A 12,937-nucleotide genomic window follows, 5' to 3' on the forward strand; every position below is an offset into this window, starting at 1 on the left:
CTGAAAAATCTCATCATTCTATATATAACAGATAACTATTTTAAGGTGTGGATGTTACTCATGGAAGGACATGTTCCATTGGATGCTGAGATCCAAGCAAAGCTTTATAGGTCAGAAGCCATGCTATGGAATTTATTGGGAAACAAACTGAAATCATTAATTTGGGGGGACATTTTAAGAGTGGGGGTTAGAACAATTTACTTTCCACTTACATTCTCGCTCTTAAAATCCTTTTCAAAAGGAAGAGAAGACCATAATTGGCCTAAAATGATGGTTTGGGGTGTTTAAGAGAAGAAAAGGGAATATGGAGCTTCTACTTTCATCCTTTCACTTCGTTTGGAAAACAAAAACATCTTACCACCAAAATATAGCCTTTTTGCTGCTAAATTTTGGAGGCACAATCTGAGGGAGTTTGGGGTCATATGTGTACCGTCCTAAAAGTTTCTTAGTTTCACAGAGGGGGATAGTTATGGTGAAAGTTTTATTTTACTTGGGTGCTTTGATTTTTTTAAAAAGGCTCTCTAGTATTTTCCAAATGAGCCCCATAAATGATTTCTATGAAGAGATTAATGCTTGCTTTATTAATAATAAATAAACAGGTCCAGTCGGACAATTTTGCTGTGTATCTCTAGGATGAACGCTCTTGTTAAGAGCTCAAGCAACTGTGGAACAGCAGGAAACTTACATTGGCTAATCAGACAGCTGATAAGGAGATTTAGAATTTGAGAAGAAATAAGGAATAGCCTTCAAATTCTATCCTATTAAGTCCCAAATCTATTTTATATTTGAGTGATAGGCATACATGAAAACAGAAAAAGTTCCCTATTTTTTTTCTTTCCTTTTTTATGTGCCAGGGAACATTAACACTGTGACATTCATCTCCCTCCCATTCTTCATTTCTGGGATATTTTCTATGAATTGTTAGACAGATAAACAACTAGTTTGCCATCTCTTTTTTCCACTGATGCTCTACTGTTGTGTCTTGTTATCAGGCACAGAGCATTTTTTAGACTGGCATAATCTGTTTTATTTCTTTCAGGGCCTCACTTTTCAGTTTCAACTCAACTGCCAGAACTATTCTATAAATCTAGTTCACATATGTTCTTTGAGCCTTTTAGGGGTGGGGAAGGAAGGAGGGTAAATGTTTTTCTTTTCATTTATAAACTTCTGGTTATGTAAAGAGACTTCCAAAATTTTATTTTGAGGCAGCTCCAGTTTACTTTGAATGTCTAGCCTATCAGTTTTAAGGACTTGGTTTCACTGTTGGATAGAATGATATGAATATGAAAGAGGGCATGGGTTCTGTACACTGGAAAATAATTCTCCCTGCAGGTTCACAGTCTCCTTTATCCTTGGAACTTAGGCTTAACAGATCTTACTTTTATAGGACCTAATTGATACACTACTACCTAAAGTTTTGCCTGCAATCACTGAAGGACTGCAAGATTTGGATGATGATGTTAGAGCTGTTGCTGCAGCATCTCTGGTACCAGTAGTAGAAAGTCTAGTCCATCTCCAGCCAGAGAAAGTAAGTAGAAATGCTAGTATTTCTGTACTTAGTGGCTTTGTTCTGAAGAAAATCCCAAGTCTTAAGTCCCATATTTGACCTCATGCATTTTTCATTGCTCTGCTCACATTTTAGGTATCCTTTATTCTTAATATACTGTGGGATGCACTTCTAGATTTAGATGACCTGACAGCTTCCACAAACAGCATCATGACTCTTCTTTCATCCCTTTTAACTTATTCTCAGGTTCAAAAATGCAGGTAATCTGTATAATTTTTTTAATAGTTGAAATTCCTTATTCTATCTTTATCATTGTTTCTGTTTTTGTTTAGCTGGCAAAAAAGGATCTTAGAATATATTTAATATATTTGTGCAGGCATATATTGTCTTAGCTGTTTTGTGTGGTAGGAACTATAGTGGTAATATATTTGCTTTACATGGTTCAGTCTCATCTCTGCTTCATTTTCCTATACTCAAGGCATTAAATGTACCCATGATCATCTAAAATAATCCAAAAATGCTTAAACTTTATATGTTTTCCTTTTAAATTATATGGATCCTTCTTCAGGAATGTTTCGTGTATTGCTGGCATCCCAGAAAGCCTTAAAAATCTGGCTGTGAACCTGGGCGTGGGGGTCAGGAGGCTAAGGAGCTCCATGACACAGATGTTATTGTGTTGGTGTGGCCCTCAGCGGCCATTTAGTGTATATTTATTACTATTGGGTTTTTTGCGTTGTTGATGGTTTGTTTTTTTCAATTTTTTAATTTTGTCAGCTGCCCAGAGTCACTATAAATTGACTCAGTAAAGAAATAATAAAAAGTGGAAATGCATTACACCATGACATAGCCTTTTGAGTACTGAGGGCTTGTTGAAATATTCAGAATAGTTCAATATGGTATATCTTGCTGCCACCTCTTAGTTAGATCAAGATACTTTCCAGAGGGCTTTTGGTGGAGGAGAGATAGAATCCTTCCTTTTGCTACAGGGAGAAAGCAACACATGAGTATGAAAAAAGGAAATGCCACAAAGCATTGTGAAGTATAGAGCTTCTCTTCACTGTCAGTTCAGCCAAGCCCCCCGTGAGATAGGTCACCTCCCATCCATTTTTCTTTTCCTCCCCAGGAGTCATCTACATGCTGTGACCACTAACACGCTCAAATTTGTCTGGGCTGTTGTGGGAGGGGGTTCACCCTTAGAAATCTTTTCCCAACTGTTTATATCTGAGTTAAACACAAGTTCTGTGATAATAATCTTCACTGTGCATAAACATTGGCAATCAAGCTTGAACTATTCTTTTTCTCCTGTTTTTGTACTGTATTTAATTAAGCAAGATGAAGTCTTCTTCAATTAAATATGATACAATCCAATTCTTTTTGAATGTTTTTCTTTAAAAACATAACTTGCCTCACCATGGTTAAATGAAATGGATGCAAGATTTATTCATACCGCTTTGAACCATGGTTCCTGTGATCTGCAATTGCTCTATTCTCTATATCCTTGAATAATATAATAGATATTCCCATTTTGGTTTTACATAAAAATGCATTTATTATTCATCCTGCCTTTCTTCCAGAAGCTCAAGGCAGATTTATAGCACTTTCTGTTCCAGTTTTCCCCAGAACAATCAACATGTGGGGGTTGGGCTGAGAGAGGCTCCAAATTAGCCAAAAAACTTCCATGGCTGAGGGTGACTTAGGACCTAGTTCTTCTCCACACTCATCCAACTCCTTTACATTCCTACACCAATATAAGATTAGTTTTAGAAAAAAACTTCCAAAAGTATAAAATAGATTTTTAAAAATAGTAATAGTAATAAGGCTATTGTTTGAACCTCTTATTCACTGCCAGTTGGATAGATGTTAGTAGGCCACGTGAGCTGACTTATATACACATAATGTTTTCAACTTGAAAATCTGAATATACATTACAAAATTTATTGACTCATTTATTGACTCACTTTTTGCTCTTAATTGTTCCTTCGCCATACCTTAGTATTCAGCAGTCGCTCACAGTTCTGGTACCTCGTGTGTGGCCATTTCTCCATCACACAATATCTTCTGTCCGAAAAGCAGCATTAGAAACTCTGTTTACTCTGTTGTCTACACAAGATCAGGTGAGTAATTGCTATCATTAGAGGAGTTTAGGGCAAGGGAACTTTGGTTGTACTTAATTTCTGATTATGTAGAAATCCCATTTTTCACTTTTGTTTTCTCTAAAACACATTCAAAGCATTTTTCAGTATTACAATGATCCAATTTTTAAAAATACAACTAAAAGAGCAGAGATGAGTAATTTAATTGATTTAAATTTAAAATATTGCGACATGGTAATTCTTACTTTGTTAAAGCAATTTGCTGCTAATCAAAATAATTTTGATGTATTCTTCTTTGCTATTAGACTTCTGCAGCCTGGCTAACTCCCATTTTACAAGACATGTTAAGACATATCTTTCAGTTCTGTATTTTGGAAAGTAATCAAGAAATTTTAGAATTAATACATAAGGTATGTGTCCTGTTGTACCTTACATTTGCCTTACCTTATTGATAAATCTGGTTGTGTATTTTTTCTGATGGTTAAGGTTTCAGCATTGATTATTTTGATTTTATTGGATACCATATATGAAATGCAGTTCTGTAGAACTGAAGTTGAGAAGTCTGGATATAGTTTGTTCACTGAAAGAACAAATAATATTCTTTAATAGTTTTAGAACATGCATCGAATAACAAGTATCTTTTTTTCCCCTATGTTATAAATCGTAGCACATTGTGTTGTTTCCACACTGATATTTGTATGTTTAAAAATTATTAACATTCTATTTAAATAACTCAGAATATTGAGAATAGAAAAGAGAAAGAAAAAATATTCTATCAATGTTAATTACAATTTAGGATGACAATATTACAAATATTAAAAATGTTTTAGCTTTTTCATCCAAAGTTGAGTATCACATTGAAAAAGAACTGCTATAACTCACATCAAAATTGTTATATACTAGAGGCTTTGATCTTAAGCTGATTACATATTAAGAATAACAGGTATCTTTACATTGCCCATGAAGTCATTTTCTTCCTTCCTTCCTTCCTTCCTTCCTTCCTTCCTTCCTTCCTTCCTTCCTTCCTTCCTTCCAGGTGTGGCTTGAATTGTTGAGCAAAGCTTCTTTACAGTATGTGGTAGCTGCTGCATGTCCATGGATGGGAGCCTGGCTCTGCTTGATGATGCAGCCTTCTCATTTGCCTATTGATTTGAATATGTTGCTGGAGGTGAAGGCCAGGCTGAAGGTCAGACCTGAGGAAACAAAGTATTGTTTTAACTCCTATGTGCCTGTTAGAATGGGGTATTTGCAAATGCTGGACAGTCTTTCTCTTACTTTGGGAGATCCCAGTTCTGCACCAGAGAGTCCTAAATTCTGTATGTCAGTATTTCACTAATAGAAAGAATTAGCACTTTCCTTGCCATGGCCTAATGCAGTGTTTTCCAAACTTGGCAACTTTGAGATTTGTGGACTCCAGCTCTCAGATTTGTGGACTTCAACATGCTGGCTGGGGAATTCTGGGAGTTGAGGTCCACGTGTCTTAAATGCTTGGACATTTAATACTGGCCCATGTGAAAACAGCTTGAATATAGACACTGTATAGGAAACAGCACTTTAATATATAAATATAGTGTTATTTTTATTTATTTCTAAATATTGTTTTAAATCAAGTAGCTAAATTATATTTGATTTGGGAGGAGCCAGCAGCATAAATTGCTTATGATATTGCTATTTGATAGCTATTGACCCTCAGACTGAGTTAACTCTGCAGTGTCTGTATAAGCTTCGAGGGGCTACGCTACCTGATTTAGTTGCCTCTACGTTTCCTCTACTGTAAATTATACTGTTGACGTAACACTGAATATCTTTTTTTTCAATTTGTTTGCTGCTGTTCTTTGTATTCATTGCAAGCACTTATCTTTTTAAAAGACCAAGGTCCCCAAATTGTGCCAGACAACTTTCAAAAATTATTTTTACTTGCTAGAAGAAAATAGTGTCTTTGATTACATGCCAAGTGTCTTTTTCTTTCAGTCTAACAAGGCACAACCTGTTTTTCCCACAGAATAAGACTAAGTCCCTTGTATTTTTGAAAATTGAACATTGTTTCCACCTCGTAGCAGAACAGAGCATAAAGAAACAACCATCTTGTCCATAGATTATAAATCTTATGAAAAGCTTCTCTTTGCCAACAAAAGGCACTCTGTTTTTCTCCTCTTCACCATTCAGGCTCCTGTGTTTGCGTCTGTGAGAGTCAATCTTGTTCTAGAAAGCCAAATGTGGGGTTTGTTAACTGGCATAGAAAAGTTAATGTCAGAAGGGCAGTAGTTGCAAATGAGTTAAGAGTTTGGAGAAATGGCTGGTGTGGGTCTTCCGGGCTGTGTGGCTGTGTTCTGGAAGTTTTGTTTCCTAACGTTTTGCCAACATCTGTGACCGGCATCTTCAGAGGGCAGGAGCACAGACAGGAGGGGCACAGAGAGAACTGCTCCTGTCTGCGCTCCTGCTCTCTGAAGATGCCGGTCACAGGTGCTGGTGAAACGTTAGGAAACAAAACTTCCAGAACACGGCCACACAGCCCGGAAGACCCACACCAGCCATCGTATTCCGGCCGTGAAAGCCTTCAACAATACAGTTTGGAGAAAGATTGAGGAAAACAGTGACAAAAGGAATTGTCTTTTGCTTGTTTTGCATCCAATTTGTTAGAGTGCAGCTAGAGTTCTCCTTTTTCAAAAAATAAATAAATTCCCTGAGATGAAAATGAAACAGTCCAGGAACTTATTTACTGGGAAGTATTTGGAAGTGAGGAGAAATGAGAAGAAAAAAACATAAAAAATAATTAATATTTGGAAAGAAATCACTATTAATATCTCCATAATTTTTTGGCGTCATGCCCCCTTTTTAATTTTTTAGAAAACGCTCCCATTTTCCATGTTGTATTTAATCCCCATTTAACCAACATTTCATATTATTGTTATAATTAAAAATAAGCACAAAACACACAAACACACACTGAAAATAAAGTAGCAGAATAAAATAAATTTGACCCTCCTTCCCATGAGACTGCCAACCTCCTGAATTCCCTGTGCAGGCCCAACTGGGATTGTTGAATGATCAACAGTGAACAGTGAACATGATGAAATGTGAGGACACTAGTTTTGTCCAGTTTTTGGTTGGTCACAAAAGTTGGAATAGGAGTGGTTTCATTTGAAATACCTCCTGGCCCCCTTGCCACTTTCCTCTGAAATTAACTGCACTAATACTATATCTTCATTAGGTTACACAGATTTCACTGAAACGCATATCCAAGTGAAAAACCTAGCATTAGTCAAATCTTAAGTTTCAGACAAGAAGGAAAAGGAGTTCTTTTCCTAGGCATGGAATGAAACAGATCAAAAAACCCATCAAGTATCACAGCTTTTAAATCTTCTAAAAGGGAGTCTGAGGCACTTGTAATTATTAAGAAGGAAAGAATAAATGTCTCAAGTGGACAAACAAAACACCTCCGTTTATACTTTGGAAATGGAGAGCAAACCCATATTTGCCTCTTATCTGATACTGTATCTGTGTCGGCATTTTTCTCTCTTGTACTCATCAGGACAGAATATAATCGGTTTTTAGCCAACAGTTGCAGCTGAATAGCAAATGCTGTTGTATAGTTTCCGAACCTTAGAGCAGAGGTGGGAACTAGAGCCAGCTGGTGTTACAAGCGTATTGCTCTTATATATCTGTATGCTTATGCTTGTGTTTGAAATTATCATCTCCAAAAGTAGAGATGAACTCCAAGTTTATATCATATTTGATTTAGGAACCTGTTACGTTCCTGCATAGGTTTCATCTGTGATGAATATACACATTTCAAATATTACTGTTCCAAATATAGAAAGAAAAGCTTCGTGTATGAAAAAAATCCAGTGCCTTTCTTAACAGTAGGTATATTGTTTTCACAGGAAAAGTCAGGCGGGAAGATGCGTCCAAGTCAAACCCAGACCAAAGAAGTGATACAAGAATACATAGCTGGTGCCGAAAGCGTGGCTGAAGATCCAGCAACCAGAGATTATGTTGTTATGAGAGCTCGGATGATGGCAGCAAAGTCAGTTTATTATTGAAAACCTTAATGTTAAACAAGAGAGAACTTGTAGTCAAGATACATGGCTCAAATTAGATTGCTCTGAACACTGTGTGGTTTGAAACTCAGCTAACAGGAAATATATTGTTCCAGGTTACTTGGAGCACTCTGCTGCTGTATTTGTGATCCGAGCGTGAATGCCGCTTCCCAAGAAATCAAGCCAGCCGAATCACTTGCCCAGCTCTTGCTTTTCCACCTGAATTCCAAGTCGGCTTTGCAGAGGTTCAGTGTTGCATTAGTAATCTGTGAGTGGGCTGCCCTGCAGAAGGTAGGAACAGTACAGCTGTTATATATATATATATATATATCCTCACAGTTAAACCATTTCTGCTTCTATTAAATAAAGCTGAGTTATAATTTTCAGATGTACTGCCTTTTTCTTTCAGCTGATAACCATTCATATGCAAGATAATTTTCAGGTTGACTGAAATGGACAGAACTGTAATTCATACTCTTAGTCACATCAGCTGAAAATACCCAAATATTCTTCTAAGCATATGCATAGCAGCATTTAAACTTTTGTGTGTGAACAATAGACTTCTCTACTACACTGAAATGCGCTTCCAAAAATTGCTTGAGATGTGAAAGCCAATAGGTGACTATTTGAAAGATTGCTGCTTTTTTGGGGTACAGAACTGGGTGAATCTTTTTTTTTTTTTTTTTTTGGTTTTGATTTAGAAGCACATTAATAGTAAGTTAATCCTCTGCGCCACTTTAAGATCATTTTCATTTAAAATGTAAAATTTTGGTTGTATTTGTTTTCAGGAAAATAAAGTAGTGGCCGATGCTGTCCTGTCACGCTTACTTGGTGTTCTTTCTGAGCATCTTTATTATGATGAAATTGCTGTTCCCTTCACCCGAATGCAGAATGAATGTAAACAGCTTATCTCTTCATTCACCGATGCAAACATTGATATTTCCAGCAGAGTAAACTGCAGTGTGTTTACAATAGATCAAGCTAATGAACTGGTGAGTGAATTCATGAAAAGATTTGCCTCTACCTAACTCTGAAGTACAAAAAGTATTGGAACTACTTTGGCACAGAGTGGATCTAATGTTCTTCAACTCCTGTCTCTGAATCTAGCTTTTAAAATAGTTCTGTTGATCCTCCAAAGTAGGTATTGTCTTCTTGCATATCACTTATCCGATACTGTATCCAGAGGGTACCTGTATTAAAATACTATAGAAGACAGAAACAATCTTCAATGACAGGTTTTTATCCAGTGGGGGAAAGCTTTAATACTGTGGATTTAAAGAAGTAGTTCCCAGGTTAGGCTCCTTCATCCATAATCTCAGCATAGACCATGGCCATAGATGAGAATTGTAGTCAAATATCAAGGGGTCCAAGGTTGGAGCCTAGTGCAGTGTTTTTCAACCTTGGCAACTTTAAGATGAGTGGACTTCAGCTCCCAGAATTCCCTAGCCAGCATGCTGGGGAATTTTGGGAATTGAAGTCCACACATCTTAAAGTTGCCACAGTTGAGAAACACTGATCTAGTAATTACTGCTGAGAAGAGTGAAAGATAGCAATTTATTCTTAGAATTCGGCAGTGTGACTTAAATCTTAGTTTCATAGAAGAGACTTTGGTTTCCTTTCATTTAATTGTGAGTAATTATGAATATTTATTTTTTGTAATAATATATAAAAGAAGTGGCATTTCAAAAAAATGGATAGCCCTGTCAGTCAATTTCATTTACAAATGACTGCTCTGACCATAATAAAATGCAACTGGAACATCACACTGACATTGATATCAAACCAGTAGATCAAGAATTACACAAATCCTAAAAACATTCTTTATAGCAACCTTGCAAAAGTATAATCTTAGCATCTCTTAAACTTAAAAATTTTCTACTCATCCATAGAATCCAGCATTTTCTTTCAGATAGTTGTAATATTAATAATTGTAGATAAAAAAGCAGTGCTTACAATGACATATTGAAATCAGCCACCTCACAAAGCATTATCCTTTTAGTTGAGATCCTCTTCAGCGTTTCCCGCATTTATCCCCCAGACTTTTTCTTATAATATTTTATTCTATTTTACTTTATTCCATTTGGATGCCACCCAACTCCAACTGACTCTGGGTAGTTCACAACAATAAAATAACATTAAGAAAGCAAATTAACCAAAATGAGAATAAAAATAACTACAAAATAATCCCAAGATGGCAATCCAGCAACAAAGCAAACCTAAAACATCACAACCAGGAGAGTCCCATCCACCCTACCCCAAGGCCTGGGTAAATAGCCAGGTCTTTAGGGCTTTCCATTATCAGGTTAGGATAGGATCAGCTTTTCAGAAATAATGCATCAGATCTTCTATAAATGCATAAGTGCTCACCAGCTACCTTACTATTATACCTGCCTTCCACTATTGCCAGTGGCTACAGGTTCAGCTTTTTTGGTGAAAGCCATTCCATATTATGAAATAGCTACATTTATTCTGCCCAGTTGTCAATATTAGTTTGATATCTATTGGCCCCATCACGTGAATGATAATGAAGTAATTTTGAGATGGAACTGTCACTGGAAAAATATCTCTCATTGGGGAAAATAAATTACTGTTTCATTAAGACTTCTAAAGATGAAAATATGTCATTGCTTAATCGTTCCTGTCTTTTGAAGAAGTAGAATAAGCTAAACTTTCCTGTAAATGTCTTCATCTCCTTTTACCTTGTGCTGAAAAAATCTGTTTCTGCCTTTGAAATGAGAAGATGACAAGGAAGCATAGAGATACAAGGTGATTTAAAGAGGATATGATTATCAGCCATAATCAAAGCCCTGATTTTGATAACAATCATACAGATGAGCAGAATAAGTCTCTTCCAAGATGCAGTCTATTTTTAGTAAGGATGATCCTGTTAATAGCTACAGCCTTTCTGAGAGTGAACAGGGGACAGGCAGGTGTGCAGTTAAAACTTTTAAAATATGCTACTGCAGCTAGTGATGCTTCTGTTATAAAAACCTTTTTTTTTAATATGGCTGTCTCCATATCGAAAGATAAGAGTGTACCTGAGAAGTTACAGTTGTGTCTGTTCTGTTTTAAAATATGATTACGGAGCAGGTATTCCATCCTGGGTAAGAAATAAAGGGGAAAAGTTCTCAATTACAAATATTGTAGGGATGCTACAATACAAATACAAATACTGTAGGTGCGCGGGCAGGAGAGCTGAAAAAAAGTTGCACCCAAATTCAAAAACCAAGGGCAGGATGAGATTCGGGGTGGAATTTTGTGCTTAGAAATAGATTTGCAGACACTTTTGCGGAACAGCCGATTTTGGCTCCCCAGGAGGAAAATTCGTGATGCCGGCTAAAATTCTACTGCAGGAATTTTCCATTCATATTTTTACGTTTATGTCTAACAGTATAAGTGGTGTCTAAAGAGTAGTTCCCATACTGTTGGTGGAATGCAGAAATAGCCTAGATGATACCTAGAAGTCCATAAAGTGTCTCGTGCTCTTAGATCTTACTGTAAATATTAAATATAATAATAGCGTACCTGTAAAAATTATAAAAATTCTTCTTTGAATCCAAAGGGTTTTTTTGTTCCTTTTAGAGTCAGGCCTAGGTTCTTTGATAGAAAATTTTATAGGATATAGAACAGGGAAAGCTGTGACACAATTGTGGAAGATGTCATAGCTACTTTAAGGAGTTTTATATTGTAGTCAAGTTCATACATCACATGTTCCAAAGCTCCTTTTTGAAGTACTGTACAGCCTGATGATATCTTGATGTGTCAGAAAAATCTTGACCAGTGAATAGAGCAGCTTACCCCCACTGAAATTGTCAAATCATGTGGGCTCATGGTGGATCCATTTGGTTTCCAGAGGGCTCTTGGGGAGTTTCCTGAGTTTCTGGTCAGCAGTTCAGCCAAGGCCTTAGTCAACACTTAGAATGAGGGAAACAGTGGCAGCCTTAGATTGGATTGTTTGAGGATCTTCTCCCAGTACTGTATCCCAATCCCTGCAGGAGGGGGGCCTGGTTTCTGAGAAGCTCCAGGAGATGACGTGGCATACGAGATTTCTGGACAGCTACTGAAGAAAAGAAGAGTCAGTCTCTCTGAAGACACGTAGAAACCCATGTTAGGGTGTACTACTGCATAAGGGCAGCAAAACATAATATTTTCTACTCTTACTATGTTCCCAGAATGTTTACCAGCATCGCTTTTTAAGACAAACGATAAGCTTTTAGGGAAGGAAGGGCATAAAAAGTATCTGAAAAGCTGCTGGGAGGAATATTCTAGGTATATGATGGTTAAATTCCTCAGATCTGTTCTGAAATGGATTTTGACTAGGCAGGTCCTCTGGAGTTGGGTGAGATAGGGTTTTGGCCTGTTATCTGGAAGAATTCAAATCTCTGAGTCTCAGGGAAGTGGATAGGGTCTTTGGAAGTATTATTGCCACCATCTGCCTGATCTCTGTTTCTCCTGGCTGATCAAGGAGTTGATGACTAGTGGTGATAAATTCATCCTTGGTCCCACCTAACCTGAGGCACTGGTATGTCTCTCCTCAAAAAGCCATCTCTGGATCTAGCATTGTTAGTTTGGGTTTATTTGTTTTTTTAGTTGTCTTCAAGCTCCTTGTTGAGAAAATGGTAGGGCCGTGGGTGAAGTGGATTATCTGGACACTTTTCAGTTGGGCTTTAGGCCTGGATAATAGCACTGAGATGGCATTGGTCATGGCTGTGAATTACTGTGGAGGAAGAAATTCAGATTTAATACTGGTCACATGTATGCATATATTTTGGTTATAGCTTGTACTCATGCTGTGTGTTCTGTGCTTTTCATTTAATTATTGGCTTTTTGTTGTTGTTGTTGCCATGCCTATACTTACTAAAATACCCCAAATTCCTATAGAATTTATGTCTCTAGTGAAATGTAACAGACTCAGGAGTGGTGTTATCATTATCACAACTATTTCCACAGTTAAGTATTTGGTTAGCTCATTAGAGTCAGAATAACCATTTGAAACTTAGTATTACTCACATATCAAAGCTGTAGTGTTGCATTTCAAAGGAGGTTACTGTAGTGTCTTCACACTTGCAATGATACACCAATTCCCTCAAGTTATCTTCTTTATCAATTGTAAAGCAATTTTGTCTTCACATTTGGGATCTCTATGATATCTGTGCATGCTCCAATTGTCTTTGGTCAATATACTATATAAAAACTATGTAAATTTGTAGCTTGTGACAAACTATCAAAAATAACAAATGATCATTGGTTCCTCTCCCATTGTTGCTATTTCTTGCACCTAATTATTTCTGGTGGGA

The 12,937-nt window shown here is 36.8% G+C and overlaps 1 protein-coding gene across 1 annotated transcript in view; it reads left to right on the forward strand.

Annotated features, from left to right (window-relative positions):
• Positions 1-12,937, forward strand: part of BTAF1 (B-TFIID TATA-box binding protein associated factor 1) — a 54,605-nt gene that overhangs the window by 19,956 nt on the left and 21,712 nt on the right. Inside the window, exons 12-19 of the mRNA XM_007429153.4 lie at positions 1,388-1,528; positions 1,643-1,767; positions 3,501-3,621; positions 3,906-4,010; positions 4,637-4,786; positions 7,485-7,627; positions 7,757-7,931; positions 8,429-8,632. Coding sequence (XP_007429215.1) covers positions 1,388-1,528; positions 1,643-1,767; positions 3,501-3,621; positions 3,906-4,010; positions 4,637-4,786; positions 7,485-7,627; positions 7,757-7,931; positions 8,429-8,632 — 1,164 coding nt within the window. The remainder of the gene's footprint in view (positions 1-1,387; positions 1,529-1,642; positions 1,768-3,500; positions 3,622-3,905; positions 4,011-4,636; positions 4,787-7,484; positions 7,628-7,756; positions 7,932-8,428; positions 8,633-12,937) is intronic.

This window comes from Python bivittatus, unplaced genomic scaffold, assembly GCF_059951505.1.
Source record: "Python bivittatus isolate LINGU-HERP-01145 unplaced genomic scaffold, Pbiv_v1 ctg000780_np1212, whole genome shotgun sequence".
Taxonomy (NCBI): domain Eukaryota; kingdom Metazoa; phylum Chordata; class Lepidosauria; order Squamata; family Pythonidae; genus Python; species Python bivittatus.